General features: G+C 43.4%; 1 protein-coding gene across 3 annotated transcripts in view; it reads left to right on the forward strand.

The window, feature by feature from the left end:
- LOC146186181 (cytochrome P450 3A24-like) overlaps nucleotides 1-11,754 on the forward strand; it is a 44,809-nt gene extending 33,055 nt beyond the window's left edge. For all 3 annotated transcript variants that reach the window (XM_084607076.1, XM_084607078.1, XM_084607077.1), the window contains 4 exons: nucleotides 5,345-5,436; nucleotides 5,550-5,693; nucleotides 10,302-10,461; nucleotides 11,505-11,754. In XM_084607076.1, coding sequence (XP_084463202.1) covers nucleotides 5,345-5,436; nucleotides 5,550-5,693; nucleotides 10,302-10,461; nucleotides 11,505-11,588 — 480 coding nt within the window. In that variant the 3' untranslated portion in view covers nucleotides 11,589-11,754. The remainder of the gene's footprint in view (nucleotides 1-5,344; nucleotides 5,437-5,549; nucleotides 5,694-10,301; nucleotides 10,462-11,504) is intronic.
- Nucleotides 11,755-15,216: the final 3,462 nt, after the last annotated feature.

The following is a 15,216-nucleotide window of genomic DNA, read 5'->3' on the forward strand; positions in this document are numbered from 1 at the left end:
ACTCATAATGCAGCAAAAAAAATTGGGCCCAGTTAAGAGATTTCTTTGTGAGAACAGGTTGCGCATAGCCCTCGCATTTCATACTGTTGCTGCATTTTCCTTCTGTGTGGCATCATGGCTTGTTAATCTTTTGCTAATCTTAATTCTTGTGCCGCTCGAACGAATAACTCATGCTTTTCTCGCACAGACTTTGGAAGAAAAAAAATACCTTCCCGTACGCGCGAATGGTACGAACGACCAACTGCCGAATGACGCACAACACAGATTGTGACAGACAGAAAAAAGGCAGTCGGCAAGGCCTGCTGGCTACTGCATATTAAACCAGAGCTCTGTGGTGGCGCTAAGAGCTGGCACTAGATATCCTGATGATTATAGCTACAGTCCATGGACCATACACTCAGAAACAGCGGCTTCACGTGAGAGTTGCTAGCTGCGGTGCTGTTCATTTTAGCCAAATTTGTAATACTGATGTTCTTAGATTACTGAAGATACATATGCTAATGTCAAATACACGCTATATTGAAATTCATAATTCTGAAATGTTTTAACATTGAAAGCATGTGAAATCTGTTGGGGATTTTAAAGAAATGCGTTAATTTGAAATTTTCTTTAATGTGGTGTTCGTAGTAATGAGATCTGACTGTATACCCTTGTCAGCTAATGTTGAATGGAAGGAAGAAACAGCTCAAACGAACAGGACATAAAGAAAGGCGAGACAGACACATCAGCTCATGTGTCTGTCTCGCCTTTCTTTACGTCCCGTCCGTTTGAGCTGTTTCTTCCTTCCATTCAACATGAACCAACCAGTCCGACAAAGCCCTCGTCTTGAATTCAGCTAATGTGTGCACGTACAAGGCATAAGGGCGTGGAGTGCATCAGTGAGGGGATGTCTCAAAAGTTCCTCAAACTGAAGTTGTCTGTTGCTTTTGTGAAGGCCTACATAATGCCATCCGACATCGTCACTCTTGTGAAAGCAGGACAATAATTTGCAAGCATAATTCAAACACACTTTCAAATCTTCATGCTCAGCTCAGTCAGGCGCTGTTGGCACATTGAGAAACTGCTGCCAAAATCGCTGCACCCATTCATAGTTGCAATGCAGCGGCATTTATAGGCCTGACGTTAGCAATGGGGCAAAATAGATATCCAATAGCTGATCAGACTGTGTCCCATGATACTGTGCCTCAGGTATGGTGGCTAGAGGGAGGACCTATGTCCATCAAAGTGCCAAAGAGGGTAACACCAATTTAGGATGAAGCGACAGCCACAGCTGTCGGCAATGAAGTGCCTTCCACGTGCTGGCCATGCTCTGCCGCAGGAATTTTGTTTTGCCGCTCTAGCTGCGCGTTGCTCTCTGGCCTCACGGCATTTTGTGCCAATTATTCGTGTACCCTAAATAGCCTAAAATGATAGTCGAGCCTCGGCCAACTTAGGATATGCAGCCAACCAATCCTAATGCTGAATTCATTGAGTAGATCATTGTGCCATATTTTTGGGCTCTGTTCAGAACTGTCGTAACACCACAGCATAAAAAACAATAGTGAGTGCTTTCACTTCAGGTGATCCTTCAAATATTTATTTCACTGCTTTAAACATTCCATACGTTACATTACGTTTAAATATTATGTTAGGTAGGGAAGCACAGGAAATAGTAGGCAAATATGTCTGCTTATGGCAGGAAGTAACCGCAAATCCATATCATGAAAGGGAAGTAACTAGGAGAATAAGATGGGAGGGAGTGCATTTGACAAGTATTCGCAGATTATGACTAGCAGCTTACCGGTATCGCTCAAGAGGAAAGCATACAACAGTTGCATTTTACCTGTACTCACCTATGAGGATGAAACATGGAGGCGAACGAAAAGGGTTCTACTTGAAGACAACACAGGGGGCTATGGAACGAAAAATGGTAGGGGTAACATTAAAAGATAGGAAGCATGCAGAGTGAGTTAATAATTCAAATTACTGATATTCTAGTGGAAATCAGGAAGAAATGGGCATGAGCAGTACATGTAGTACAAAGAGAGGATAACCGATGGTCGCTTAGGGCAACAAACTGGATTCCAAGGGAAGGAAAGCGTAGCAGGAGGCGGCAGAAAGTTAGGTGGGTCGATAAGATTAAGAAGTTCATAGGGGTCAAGTGAACGTAGCTAGCACAGGACTGGTTTAATCGGAGGAATATGGAAGAGGCCTTCACCCTGCAGTGGCTGATGATGATGACACATTGCAGAGGTGATTCCGGGTTTCAGATGCAGTTAGGCTGGGTCTCCCACGTGACTACAGTTTTCTGCATTCTTCATTTAGGGGTTGGAGCAGGAGTGGGAGGTGGGCATTTAACAAAAAGCTGACTGCCAGAAGCAAGAAAGGAATAATTCTTACAGAAAACTAAATTTCAGGAACATCTGCACGCAACATCGCCTGACTGTGATGTCAAGGGCTGACACATGTCAGGGTTCCTTAAGGCAAAGAAGTTAGAGAACCCCTTTAGCCAATTGTTTATAGAGGTTAAGTAAAAGAAAGGAAACTGAAAGTGCCCAGTTCACACCGCTATGTGGCACGACGTGCCTGCCTGGAGCAGCTAATCCTTACTAGACTGATTTCCAACCAGTTGATCTATGCACTACCGCCACAGTGCACCTTGAGAGTTGCTCTACCCCTGCCTGTGGCTGCACCAATGAGTACCCCAGGCACCACAAACCATGTCCTAATATTGGTACTATGTTGGGGCAATATCCTGTCCTACATAGGACCAGTACATTGCCACCACACTGCCATATCGGGCCAATATTTTGTGCTACCTGAGGATCATGTCATGTAGGTGGCTGGCAGCACTGCTTGCATTGCCATTTTCTTTTTGATGCACATATTTAGGTTTTACAGAATAGGCTGATTTATGTAATTGCCACAATATGCTTTGACAGGTGCAACTAATAGATAGCACATGATTTTGCATAGCCTAGAAAAGCAGTGTCTGTAGAAGTGCCTAGAAGTTGATTAGAGAGGTAGCATGTGGAAGTGGCTTTTAGTTGCCATCAACTTTTGCTAAAGGTGCTTGAATTGTTGCAAAAGCTACACTCTATCATCTTCCCTCTAATTCGTGAAGTTGTCTTTACAACAATCTTGTCATAAGTTGGGCTGTTATTACAATACAATCTTGTTAAGTTCCCGGTTCAATACAATTTCCTATTTCGTATGCTCACCATCGCAAACAGTAAAAGAGTTACAAAAATTTTCTCTTGGTTAATACGTCCTCGAATAGCATGACTTTCCAGTTACTGCATTCGTCCTTTAGACATTGGGGTCGTATAATATGTTTTGCAATCAACCGGACATATGCTAATGAGTGGTCGCAACATTAAAAACTGATAAGCGGTGCTCACCTGCCACAGTTGCTTTTCTGCCATGCTTAGGTGCGAAGGGGCGAAGCATCAAAACCAATGAGCTAACTTACGAGGGGCCATTTCCTGCAGAAACGTGAAATCATGAGGTGAAATGCGGTGGCTTCTTCACGGTGCCTTAGAGCCTTAGGGGGGCGAACCGCTTGATAACTACAACCATTTGCTTGCATGCGAGCAGCCGGGTCTGGGCAATGCAGCATGAGCCAAAATGGGATGACTGTCAGCAATTGTTATGGCTTCTCCACATGTCAACAGCCATTGGTGTAAGGGGGTGAAGCATTCAGAAACAATCAAAGAAGCGACCTCCGCTCGTTATTTCCTTCTACGAACCGGATTTGTTATTGAATCTTTTCCGCGCTTAGGAAAACGCAACTAGGGACTGAAATCTGTGAGAGCTAAAAAAGGGCAATGCATGCTTCATGTCTATAAATGCTAATCTATACGTTTATGCAATGAGAGTCTCAGTTCTAAATGCCTTTCTATCTCAGTCAGCAGTTAAAATTTTCAAAATCAGGCATTTTGAACCATACATATTCCTGGGTAGTACATTGTTTTCTGACATCTTTTCAAAATGTATCAGCGAGATTTTACTGTGCGTATTCATTGTTAATGAGTGCAAAAAGATAAAGCAGCTTTACCTCTTTGCACCTCTACATCACTGTTTTTTCTGAATAAACATTCAGCTGCAAAAGTCTTGTGTTTATGTTGTAGTCTCATTCTCATTTATTGCCTTTATGCGCTCGTTAGCAATGAGTAAAGAATTTCTTCTTGGTGTGTGGCTATGGAGGAAAAGTTAGTGAAGCATTAGCGTCATATTCTGGCGTCCGCGAGATATGAGCAAGCCTTGTGCGCATTCAGTGTTCAAATAATACCCATTCTGCCAGATGCAAAAAAATTCCTTTTATGGTTCTTCTTTGTTATCTGCTAATGAGCCTTTCAGAGTCTGAAAATGCATTAATGCTTTAGTAAAACTGGCATTCGAGCTAGTTGGTAAAGCATCTTGGAAAATTAACAGCGCACACACGACAGGGACAAGAAAGAAAACACCACAAGCGCTGACTCGCAAAATCGTGTATTCTTTCATTGGATGGCAGTTTTTCTGAGCAAGTGAATAAATTAAGACCGGCTGGTCTTCCAGAAAACATCCTGACTCTAGCCTGCAGCAAGGTGCTAAAAGAGTTACGGATGCCAACAGGCCATCACCTACGAGCGATGATGGGGGAAAGAAAAAGAAGGTAGCAGTTCTTCCATATGTTCATTGCTTTTCACAACAACGAAAAAAATGTGGGCAAGAGATATGATGTCGATGTATTATTTTCAGCCCGCAAAAAGTTGGGAGTATTTGTGCCAGGGTTGACAAATGCTCTAGCTGTACTGTTCGTGATAAGCGGAAGATGTGCAATGTGAACCATGTAAATTAGTACATGAAATGCAAAAAAGGAGTAGTGTACCATATTCTGCTGTCTTGTGGGTGTACTTACATCGGTCAGACTGGCCGTTGACTGAATGTTCGCTTACAAGAACACAACATGTCGCTAGGGAAAACAGCCTTCTTCGAATCTTTCCAAGCACTGTAAGGAATGCAGGGGTTGTAAGCCTTTGCTCGATAAAACTACTGTTTTGTTTAGGTATCCTAATCAAGTGACAAGGGAGGTGTCGGAGGCCTATCATATCTGTAAAAATCAACCTACACGTGTTAGTGACCCGTCTGTTGTCCTGCATGAGTGGGAGTTTTTATATCTGGACGCGCCTTCGTGATTGCTTGGGTTTTTGTGTGTTTTTCACCTTTGAGTGTATATTTTATGCATTTCGTGAATAAACGCTTATTTGTGAGTCAGTTGTGAGTCAGCACTTGTGGTGTTTTCTCCCTTGCCCTGTTGTGTGTGCCCTGTTAATTTTCCAAGATGCATTAATGCTTCTAGAATTATGAATGCTTTCTCCTGCAGGGCCCAGAACCAAGTCTTGATGTCACTTCCAAGCTTAAATATTTGCACTGCATTGTGTCGGAAACATTACGGCTGCTTCCACCTGCCCCAAGGTGATGCTTTCAGCAAGTAACGAGGCTTACTTTCTTGCAAAGGAAAGCCTGAAATGAAGTAGTGAAATTTGTGTAAGTGCACTGAAGTTGTTTTCTGCTTTCTTTTGCGGTAGGACTCAGCGTGTTGCTTCTACTGACTACGTCTTAGGCGAGACTGCCATCAAGGTTCCTAAAGGATGCACCGTTGTCATACCCATTTATTCCATGCACCATGATGCGGAATTCTTTCCAGAACCTGAGCGGTTTGATCCGGACAGGTAACATCTCTCTGCTGACATACCGTATTTACACGATTGTAAGTTGACCCCTTTCTTAAAATTCGAAAATCCGAAGTGGGGAGGCCGACTTACAATTGGAACCAAATCATGGCACTGCTAATAAGAGCAAGATAAAAACCATATCAGGGAGGCTATGGCAAATATGTTTACTCCAGGTTTTTAAGTGCAACATTCAGCTACTGCGCGTGCTTTGTGGGAATACTTTTTTTATTTTTCATTTTTTTTAAATTTTACTGCGCACCATGGACTGCACCTGCAGGAGTGTCGATAGTTTACGGAAAAACCGCTATTTGAATCGCGGTGACACTCACTTTTTGCATGTCGGTCACATAAAATCACGTGACATGGCAGCACATCCAGGGAGTGTCGATGGTTGATAGAAGAGCTAACACCAATCCCGATCATTCGTTGCGTTCACGTGTTTGCACTTCTGATACAATGTACTTTTGGCCACATGCTTTGTCACTCCATGTTTCTCCAGTCCAAAAAGCGTTAAACACTTGTTCCGCACAGCATTCAAGAAGGCGGCTATCATTTATGCCGAAGAAACAACTGTGCTGTAGGCCGTACGTTCAAAGCTTCTGAACGGGTTATGCGGGAGTGGCAGTGGCAATGAGACAAAATTTTCAACTGTGGCACCAAGCGAAGAGGCTTCCAAGGGATGCAGTTGGTATGCGCTATCCGGAGCTAGAGGCCAAGCTTTCAGTGTCTATCACCGAAATATGCGATTTGAAGCGGAGACGAGGTGTATAGCCAGGCAATAAATATTTGTTGTCGAAAGCATCCATGGGAAGGTTTTTTTATTTTCAGGCATGCGATTTGCAATCGTGTAAATACGGTAACTAAAAAGTTCGGGCTCTTGGAAGTTGTTTCCGGTCTTGAAGCAGACATGTTTTGAGGAAGAATATTTGAGGTCTTGCAGCTTCTTCATTAGCAGAGGGTCTTAAACTGTTTCGAAAGACTTGCTTGCTCCTATGATAAGCTCCATAAAACCCCGGCCCTCAGTCACCAGCGGCTGCGGAACAACTGACCACGGCGGTGGTCAGACCTGTGACGCAGCAGGGGGTGCTAAGAAAGCCTGGCTCCGCTGGACAGGCCGCCATTGGAAACTGACCCTGGCAACGTTTAATGCTAGAACCCTAGCTAGTGAAGCTAGTTTAGCAGTGCTGTTAGAGGAACTAGAGGGCATGAAATGGGATATCATAGGGCTTAGTGAGGTTAGGAGGCCGAATGAGGCATATACTGTACTGAAGGATGGGCATGTACTGTGTTATCGAGGTTTACCAGAGAGGCGACAACTAGGAGTAGGTTTCCTTGTCAATAAGTATATAGCGGGTAATATAGATGAATTCTATAGTATTAATGAGAGGGTTGCAGGCATCGTAATTAGGCTTAATAAGCGGTATAAACTGAAGGTTGTACAGGCCTATGCACCTACATGTAGTTATGATGACCAGGCAGTTGAAAGCTTCTATGAAGATGTAGAATCGGCAATGCGAAAAGTAAAGACGCAGTATACTGTACTAATGGGCGACTTCAATGCCAAGGTAGGGAAAAAACAGGCAGGAGACAAGGCAGTAGGTGACTATGGCATTGGTTCTAGGAAATGCAGGGGGGAGTTACTAGTTGAGTTTGCAGACCGCAATAACTTACGAATCATGAATATCTTCTTCAGCAAACGGAAGAACCGGAAATGGACATGGAAAAGTCCTAACGGAGAGACTAAAAATGAAATCGACTTCATAATGTGTTCGACCCCCGCCATTGTGCAGGATGTAGAGGTCCCGAATTAGCCTAAATCTGAAGAAGGAACGCAATAGATTAGTAAGAAAGAAACCCATCAACGAATTAGTGGTGAGGGGGAGGGCAGAAGAGTTCAGGATCTCGCTACGGAATAGGTATTCAGCTCTAACTGAGGATGGCGACATTACCCTAGAGGCAAGGAACAATAATTTCAGAGATATCATTACTGAGTGCGCGGTAGAAGTAGGCGGTAGGATAGTTAGAGAGGATACCGGTAAGCTGTCTAAGGAGACGAAAGATTTGATTAAGAAACGGCAGAGTATGAAAGCTTCCAATCCAACAGACCAGATCGAATTGGCCGAGATATCAAAGCTAATCAATAAGCGCAAGGTGGCCGATATAAGGAAGTATAACATGGAGAAAATTGAGCTTGCTGTAAAGAACGGGGGAAGCCTTAAAGCGGTAAAGAAGAAATTGGGCATAGGCAAAAACCAGATGTATGCGATAAGGGACAAGGCGGGCAATGTCATCACTAATATGGACGAGATAGTCAAAGTAGCCGAGGAGTTCTATACAGATCTCTACAGTAGCCAAAGTAGTCAGGACCGTAATGAGATTGGCGGTAGGGAAAAGCAGTCAGACGTTCCACCAGTGACGAAGGACGACGTCAAGAAAGCACTAGAAACTATGAAAAGGGGGAAATCAGCTGGAGAGGATCAGATAACTACAGATTTGCTGAAGGACGGGGGGGATATCGTGCTAGAAAAACTGGCCACCTTGTGTACGCAGTGCCTGGTGTCATCGACGGTACCGGAACCATGGAAGAATGCAAACATTATCCTCATTCATAAGAAAGGGGACTCTAAGGACCTTAAAAATTACAGACCAATCAGCTTACTGTCTGTTACGTATAAGGTATTTACTAAGGTAATCGCTAATAGAATCAGGACAACCTTAGACTGCAATCAAGCAAAGGATCAAGCAGGGTTTCGGAAACGGTACTCTACTATCGATCATATCCATACCATCAATCAGGTGATAGAAAAATGCTCGGAATATAACCAGCCCTTATACATAGCATTCATTGATTACGAAAAAGCATTTGACTCAGTTGAAACCTCGGCAGTGATGCAGGCATTGCGAAATCAGGGGGTAGACGAGCCGTACGTGAAAGTGCTGGAAGATATATATAGTGGGTGCACAGCAACCATAGTTCTACATGAAAGCAACAAAATTCCCATAAAGAAAGGTGTTAGGCAAGGAGACACAATCTCCCCAGTGCTATTCACAGCTTGTTTAGAGGAAGTATTCAGAGACTTGGAATGGGAGCAGTTAGGGATAAGGGTAGATGGAGAATACCTCAGTAATCTGCGATTTGCTGATGACGTTGCCTTGCTAAGCAACTCGGGGGACGAACTGCAAATAATGATTGATGACCTAGACAGAAAAAGTAGAAAGGTAGGCTTGAAAATCAATATGCAGAAGACTAAGGTAATGTTCAACAGCCTCGGGAAGGAACAGCAGTTTACATTAGGTAGCGAAATACTGGAAGTAGTAGGCGAATATGTCTACTTAGGACAGGTAGTAACCGCAGATCCGGACCATGAAAAGGAAATAACAAGAAGAATAAGATTGGGATGGAGCGCATTTGGCAAGCACTCGCAGATTATGACTAGCAGCTTACCGGTATCGCTCAAGAGGAAAGTATACAACAGTTGCATCTTGCCTGTACTCACCTATGGGGCTGAAACGTGGAGGCTAACCAAGAGAGTTCTACTTAAGTTGAGGACAACCCAGAGGGCTATGGAACGAAAAATGGTAGGGGTAACATTAAGAGATAGAAAGCGTGCAGAGTGGGTCAGAGAAATAACTCAAGTTACCGACATTCTAGTGGAAATTAAGAAGAAGAAATGGACGTGGGCAGGACATGTGGTGCGAAGAGAGGATAACCGATGGTCGCTGAGGGTAACAAACTGGATTCCAAGGGAAGGAAAGCGTAGCAGGGGGCGGCAGAAAGTTAGATGGGCGGATGAGATTAAGAAGTTCGCAGGGGTCAAGTGGATGCAGCTAGCACAGAACCGGGTTAAGTGGAGAAATATGGGAGAGGCCTTCGCCCTGCAGTGGGTATAATCAGGCTGATGATGATGATGATTTGGGGGGGGGGGTCGACTTGCAATCGTGTAAATACGGTAATGAACTGTTAGTTTGAAAAGTTCGGGCTCTTGGAAGTTGTTTCCGGTCTTGAAGCAGACATGTTTTGAGGAAGAATATTTGAGGTCTTGCAGCTTCTTCATTAGCAGAGGGTCTTAAACTGTTTCGAAAGACTTGCTTGTTTTGAGCCTTCAGATGCCGTACACAAGTCCTATAAACTTACCAGAAGTTACCAGTGTCTCGCATTTGCTGCAAATGAATACTGCATATTAGTGTGAATACATAGTGTACTGTGCAAAGATTTTTATTTGTCTCAAGAGGCGTGCACCAACTAGAGTGCCTCAAATTTTACGATTGCTTCTGGATTTTTACAGCTGCTAGGCCTGGTGAGTATTGTCTTTTGTGGGGTAGATAAAAGAACGTTACCAAGTATTGAATTTCACATGATACATTATTTTCATTGTTTATTGCTGCATTCTGCTTATTTTGGCATAGATAAAAGAATAATTTAAATTTATGAAATGTACAATTTTATGCTATCATTTTCTTCCTAGAGGGCAATGTCACGTCATATGCTTAGGGTTGACGCTAAAGTGTCTCTCAAGGTTTTTTTTTCTATGTTGAGTTTACATTCCATTTGTTCTCATAGTACATTTCTTAAAATGCAAACTGTGACCGTGTTTATGCTTACAGGTTTGCTGAAAATGGGGACATAGTTCGACCGTACACATACATTCCTTTTGGGGCCGGACCAAGGAACTGCATTGGGATGCGTCTTGCACTACTGTCTGTCAAGCTGTGCCTTCTTCACTGTGTGCACAGAGTCCAATTTGTGTGCACACAGGAGACAAGGGTACACACTTCTTTTTTATTAGCTGGCTAGAAGCATTTGCAAACAACACTGCAGGTTACCATTGTCATGAAGGAATGGGTGTTTATAAAGGTTATAAATGTTCCCACTCATAATTTGATAGTTTCTTTTTAGCTGCGAGCTTCCACTTAGTTCTCATAGTTTCTGTATAGGAAACTAAAAATGGGTGTGCATATTATTCACAACGTATGCACTCAGTCAAAAATTTACTGGATGCAGCTTCAGGAAAAAGGACTTTTTAAATTTTTTTTGCAGTCAGATGAAACAGTATAATGGTAAAAATTAAATAAAATGTGGACGTGTATAAACTGCACCCAGTATTACAGTACCCGCGACATGCTAGCAAGGCAGCACAATAACTTTTTTCTGCTCATTAGGTTCCAGTGGCATGTAGACAAAAATAACCTTGCCAGATGCTATGCTTGGTTTCATGCAAAACCTGCCAACACAATATAACTTCAGTTACGGGAAGACATTCTAGAATATAAGTAAAAATATTATAATGATGTAATTCTTGCATTCTATTTTAACGGGGCCCTTCACACTGTTAAGCATGAAGCTAAGTAAAGGTAACAGTGCTAAATACACTGGCGTGACAAGACTGCACAGATGCTGATTTAGCAAGTGAGGCTTGTCATCTGTCAGTTGCTCCTGCCTTCGAAAGAAGTTTTGATGCAATGCACAGGGACTTGGCATGGGCCTGTCTTCTTGTATGCCCTCCAAGTATAACATGATCTGCGCTTGTTTTAGAATTTCAACGTGACTTGAAAAGGGGCTAAACTTTTAGGTCCTAAAAAAATCTCTGAAGGCACTGCTAAGAAATTTCCTGTCAGACTTTGAAAGTTTATATGAACTGTTGAAGCATCTCCTAAAAGCTGCATAACGCACTGCTTCATGGCAAAGATGATTGCTTATGCAGCTGCAAAAACTTTTGTTTTAGAAAAATTCCTAATGGAACACTCATGTACTTATTGCATTTTTTCTGCCCAAAGTTATTCGTTACCCTGTGCACTTTTTTTTTGCAGGTTCCTTTGCAGATAAAAGAAGGTTATGGAACGTTACGAGTGGAAGGTACTGTTGTTGGCATACGGAAGAGGCCAACTGCTTGAATGTGATAGAATGTACTCTCTAGCCTTGTAGATAAATGCTGTCACCATGTGTGTAATGTAGAAAAGAACTATATCAATGGCTGCACTTTCTTTTCTGCAGCACATGTATTCCATGCCCTCCAGAAACAAAAATGTAAAATAAAAAAGGAGGGGTACTTAAGCTAAATATTTGAGGTCATGAAGCTGCAGAACGGTTCCCATATGCACCCTTCCTTGTAAATTCTTGTCTGCATGCATGCACCTTCCCACTCACTAATAACTGATCTCTTAATTTTTTTTCATCTGTTATCTAGTACATATTGATTAGTGCAGTTTTAACTTCTGCATCATGTGAAAGACCACCTGGTATGCATGTTCAACTTTAGCGAAGCCGTGCAGACATGCTTGCATGGCCGAGATGCACCTTGTCTGACTCAAGATCCGTGTGTTCAGCTCCCATCTTATTCTCCAAAGCAAAAAGAGAGCTTGAGTTGGCAGATCCTGCCAAATACTGAAGAATCGGCTAATCGGCAAGTTGGTGCATCATCTTTTTTTTAACTTTAAGTGTATGACAGCACCATGTCTGTTTCAGTCGCTGTCCTTGTTCCACTTCTTGCACTTCAAATAAGTCCTGCCAATTTGAGCATGTCAGTCTCATGGCATCACAAAACCCAGTCTCCATTTCGTTCTTCACCATGTGACTTGACTACCATCTGCCAGAGGCATGCCCATGATTTTTTGGTCAGAGCGCTGAGAACACTAACACCAGATTTTCTGTTTGGGACTGACATCACTCAGAATGGGCGCCTTTGCGTTTTACCTCCATTGAAACGCGACCAGGGTCACATCCATGTCCTTGAGCTCAGCAGTCGAGCTTCCTGCTATGGGAGAGCTATCGTCAAGAAACCGTTCCAGCACGTCCACGTGTTCGAAGGGTACCGCTGGAAAGCAGGTCATGGTTTCTCGGAGAACTCTATAGGAGGGCCAAGGACAGCAGCACAAGGGTGCTAATATCTTCGAGACACGGAGACATATCTTCGACACGATAATAGAGAGTTTTTACCGCGCTTTCCACTGTGCATTCCCAGATCCCCTTGACACCGATAGCTGGCGCCACATGTTGGGTGTCGACGCATGGGACCAATTAGTTCCTGTGGCCCACGGCCACCGCCCACAGGTGATAGAAGGCATAGCTTCCTTTATATAAAGGAGGCTATGTAGGGGGTCACGGTGGTGAAATGCTAATCACGGTGTAGTAAATCTCTAATCAGAAGTCTAACCGCGCTTTCATCTGCAAATGGAGTGAGCATCTTCTCATCCCCCTCACCCGACCCTCTTTTGTGCAACGGGCAGGGGATGGCGGGAACAAACGGGAGCAGCTGCCATCACCGCTGGTCTCAACCCCAAGCAAGCCGCCATACTGTGTCTGCAATTTTGCCTCCTTAATTGTCCTCAGGCAGGCTGCTATGGATTCCGAGAAGCTTCTGCATGTGTCGCTAGAGTACCATTAAGGCTTACTGGCTTGAACCGGGGTGTGCTTGTGCCAGGCTCCAGTTCCACGGTAGGGACCGTGTCAGTGTCATATCGTCTCGGCGGAGCCGTTGCAGTAAGATTTTACGGCGCCTTGCTAGAACCAGCAATGACATCTCTGCTTTTTGGGAAACAAGAACAGCTTTGCTCTTCAGTTGTGGTCTGCAGTCTTCCCAAGTCAAGTGAGAGGAAGTATATGTGCGCTTGTGTGTGATGTGTTGAAAAGACAGTTGGGCGGAGCCAAAGCAGCTGGGCGGAGCCACAAGTAGCTCACTGCATGCCCATTGGCGTTTAGAAGCAGCTGATTCCCTAGCTATAGAGATCGAGGGACTGGACAGGTGATCCGCTAGGGCTGCTTATGTCTCACTTACCCGTGCTTCCAGTTATGCTGAAGAGTTAACTTGCTGTCGTTTACGTGCTCGCACGTTTTCTTAAGTATGTAAATAAAAAACTCAGTTTGGTTATCTGAATAACGCCTGCCGTCGTCTGCCTGCACCATCGCGAGTCCTAGACCCCAGTCTTCCGATCATATTACGTACCACTGGGTCATGACAGCGAGGATTGATATTTGATCCCAATTCTAGCACTCGATGTGTATTTAAAGAGATACGAAGGAACCTTCGGGAGCAAATAGCGACTCCTTTGTAATGCCTCTAGTTTGCCGCAATTCTGCGAAGAATCGGGGATTTTTTCTCAATTTTTGGGTTACCAGCTGCAGTCTCTTTTTTATATTTGTGGGCCTAAATATCGGAATGCTAGGTTGAATAGAGTCTGGTAAATTTGATCACCTGAATTAAATTACACTGTAGAATCTGGCAACAAGGCTTTGCTGGTAGTTTGACATGCCTGCTCCACATCCACGATAGCAACCTAAAGCATCTAGTGCTGTGGCTTTGACACAAGTTGCTGATTATTTTGTGTAGTAAAAGTTGCGATACTAGTGCCTTGCGTAAGCAACTTCAAACAGAAGGCATTTTTTCTTTAATGATCTGCTACAGAAGAATACCTTATAGTTTGAGCCAGGGTTTCAAAGAACAGCAAGAGTACATACAGCCTCCCACATGTGGACAATGCTTAAGCGTGCCAAATTTTAGGGGGTGTTCTGCCTAAATTTGGAAGTCATGACAGAGTTGATCATAGTCAAATAGTTTGGACACCAGTTTTGGTCAAAGACGAACAAATTTCGACTGTCCAGGTTGCCAAATTTTCGAGGTGGCCCACATAATTTAGAAGTTACTACTGAACTAGCCATACTTAAATAAGCTAGACACCAGTTTTGGTCAAATTCGTATGAAGTCAAATTTAGGAGGTTGAGGGAGGCCAAGTTTTAGGGGTGGCCATCTAACTTAAAGGTGTAGTTAGCATCTCTAAATAGGTTAGACATCAATTTTGTAAAATTCTGATGAGGTCAAGTTTTGGGATCCATGGGCGGGTAAATTTTGAGGGCGACCCACTCAAATTCGGAGGTGACCACTGAATTGGCCATATGCGAATATTCTGGTGAGGTAAAATTTTGAAAGTCAAGGGGGTGAGATTTAGTGGGCGACACCTAAACTTGGAGATCACCACTGAATGGCCATACTCGAATTAGGTTAGACATCAATTTTAGTCAAATTCTGACAATGCCATATTTTGAGAGTTCAGATGGGGGGGCGAAGGACAAATTTTGAGGGTGGCTCACTCAAATTTGGAGGTCACCACTAAATTGGCCATACTCTAAAGGTTGGACATCAGTTTTGGTGAAATTCTGACAAGGTCAAATTTTGAGAGTCCAGTGGGAAGGGGGAGCAGATTTTATGGGTGGCCTATTTCAATTTAGCGGCTACCATTGAATTGGCTTGAAAAATAAGATTGAGAGGAAGCGCATTTGGCAAGTTCTCGCAGATTACGACTAGCAGCTTACCGGTGTCGCTCAAGAGGAAAATATACAACAGTTGCATCTTACCTGAACTCGCCTATGCTGCTAAAACGTGGAGGTTGTAACGAAAAGGGTTCTATACTTAAGTTGATGACAACGCAGAGGGCTATAGAATGGAAAATGGTAGGTGTGATGTTAATTGGAGAAATAACTCGAATTAATGACATTCTAGTAGAAATCGGGAAGAAATGGGCAGAACAA

This window comes from Amblyomma maculatum, chromosome 6 (assembly GCF_055883805.1).
Source record: "Amblyomma maculatum isolate TAMU_Amacu chromosome 6, ASM5588380v1, whole genome shotgun sequence".
NCBI classification, from domain to species: domain Eukaryota; kingdom Metazoa; phylum Arthropoda; class Arachnida; order Ixodida; family Ixodidae; genus Amblyomma; species Amblyomma maculatum.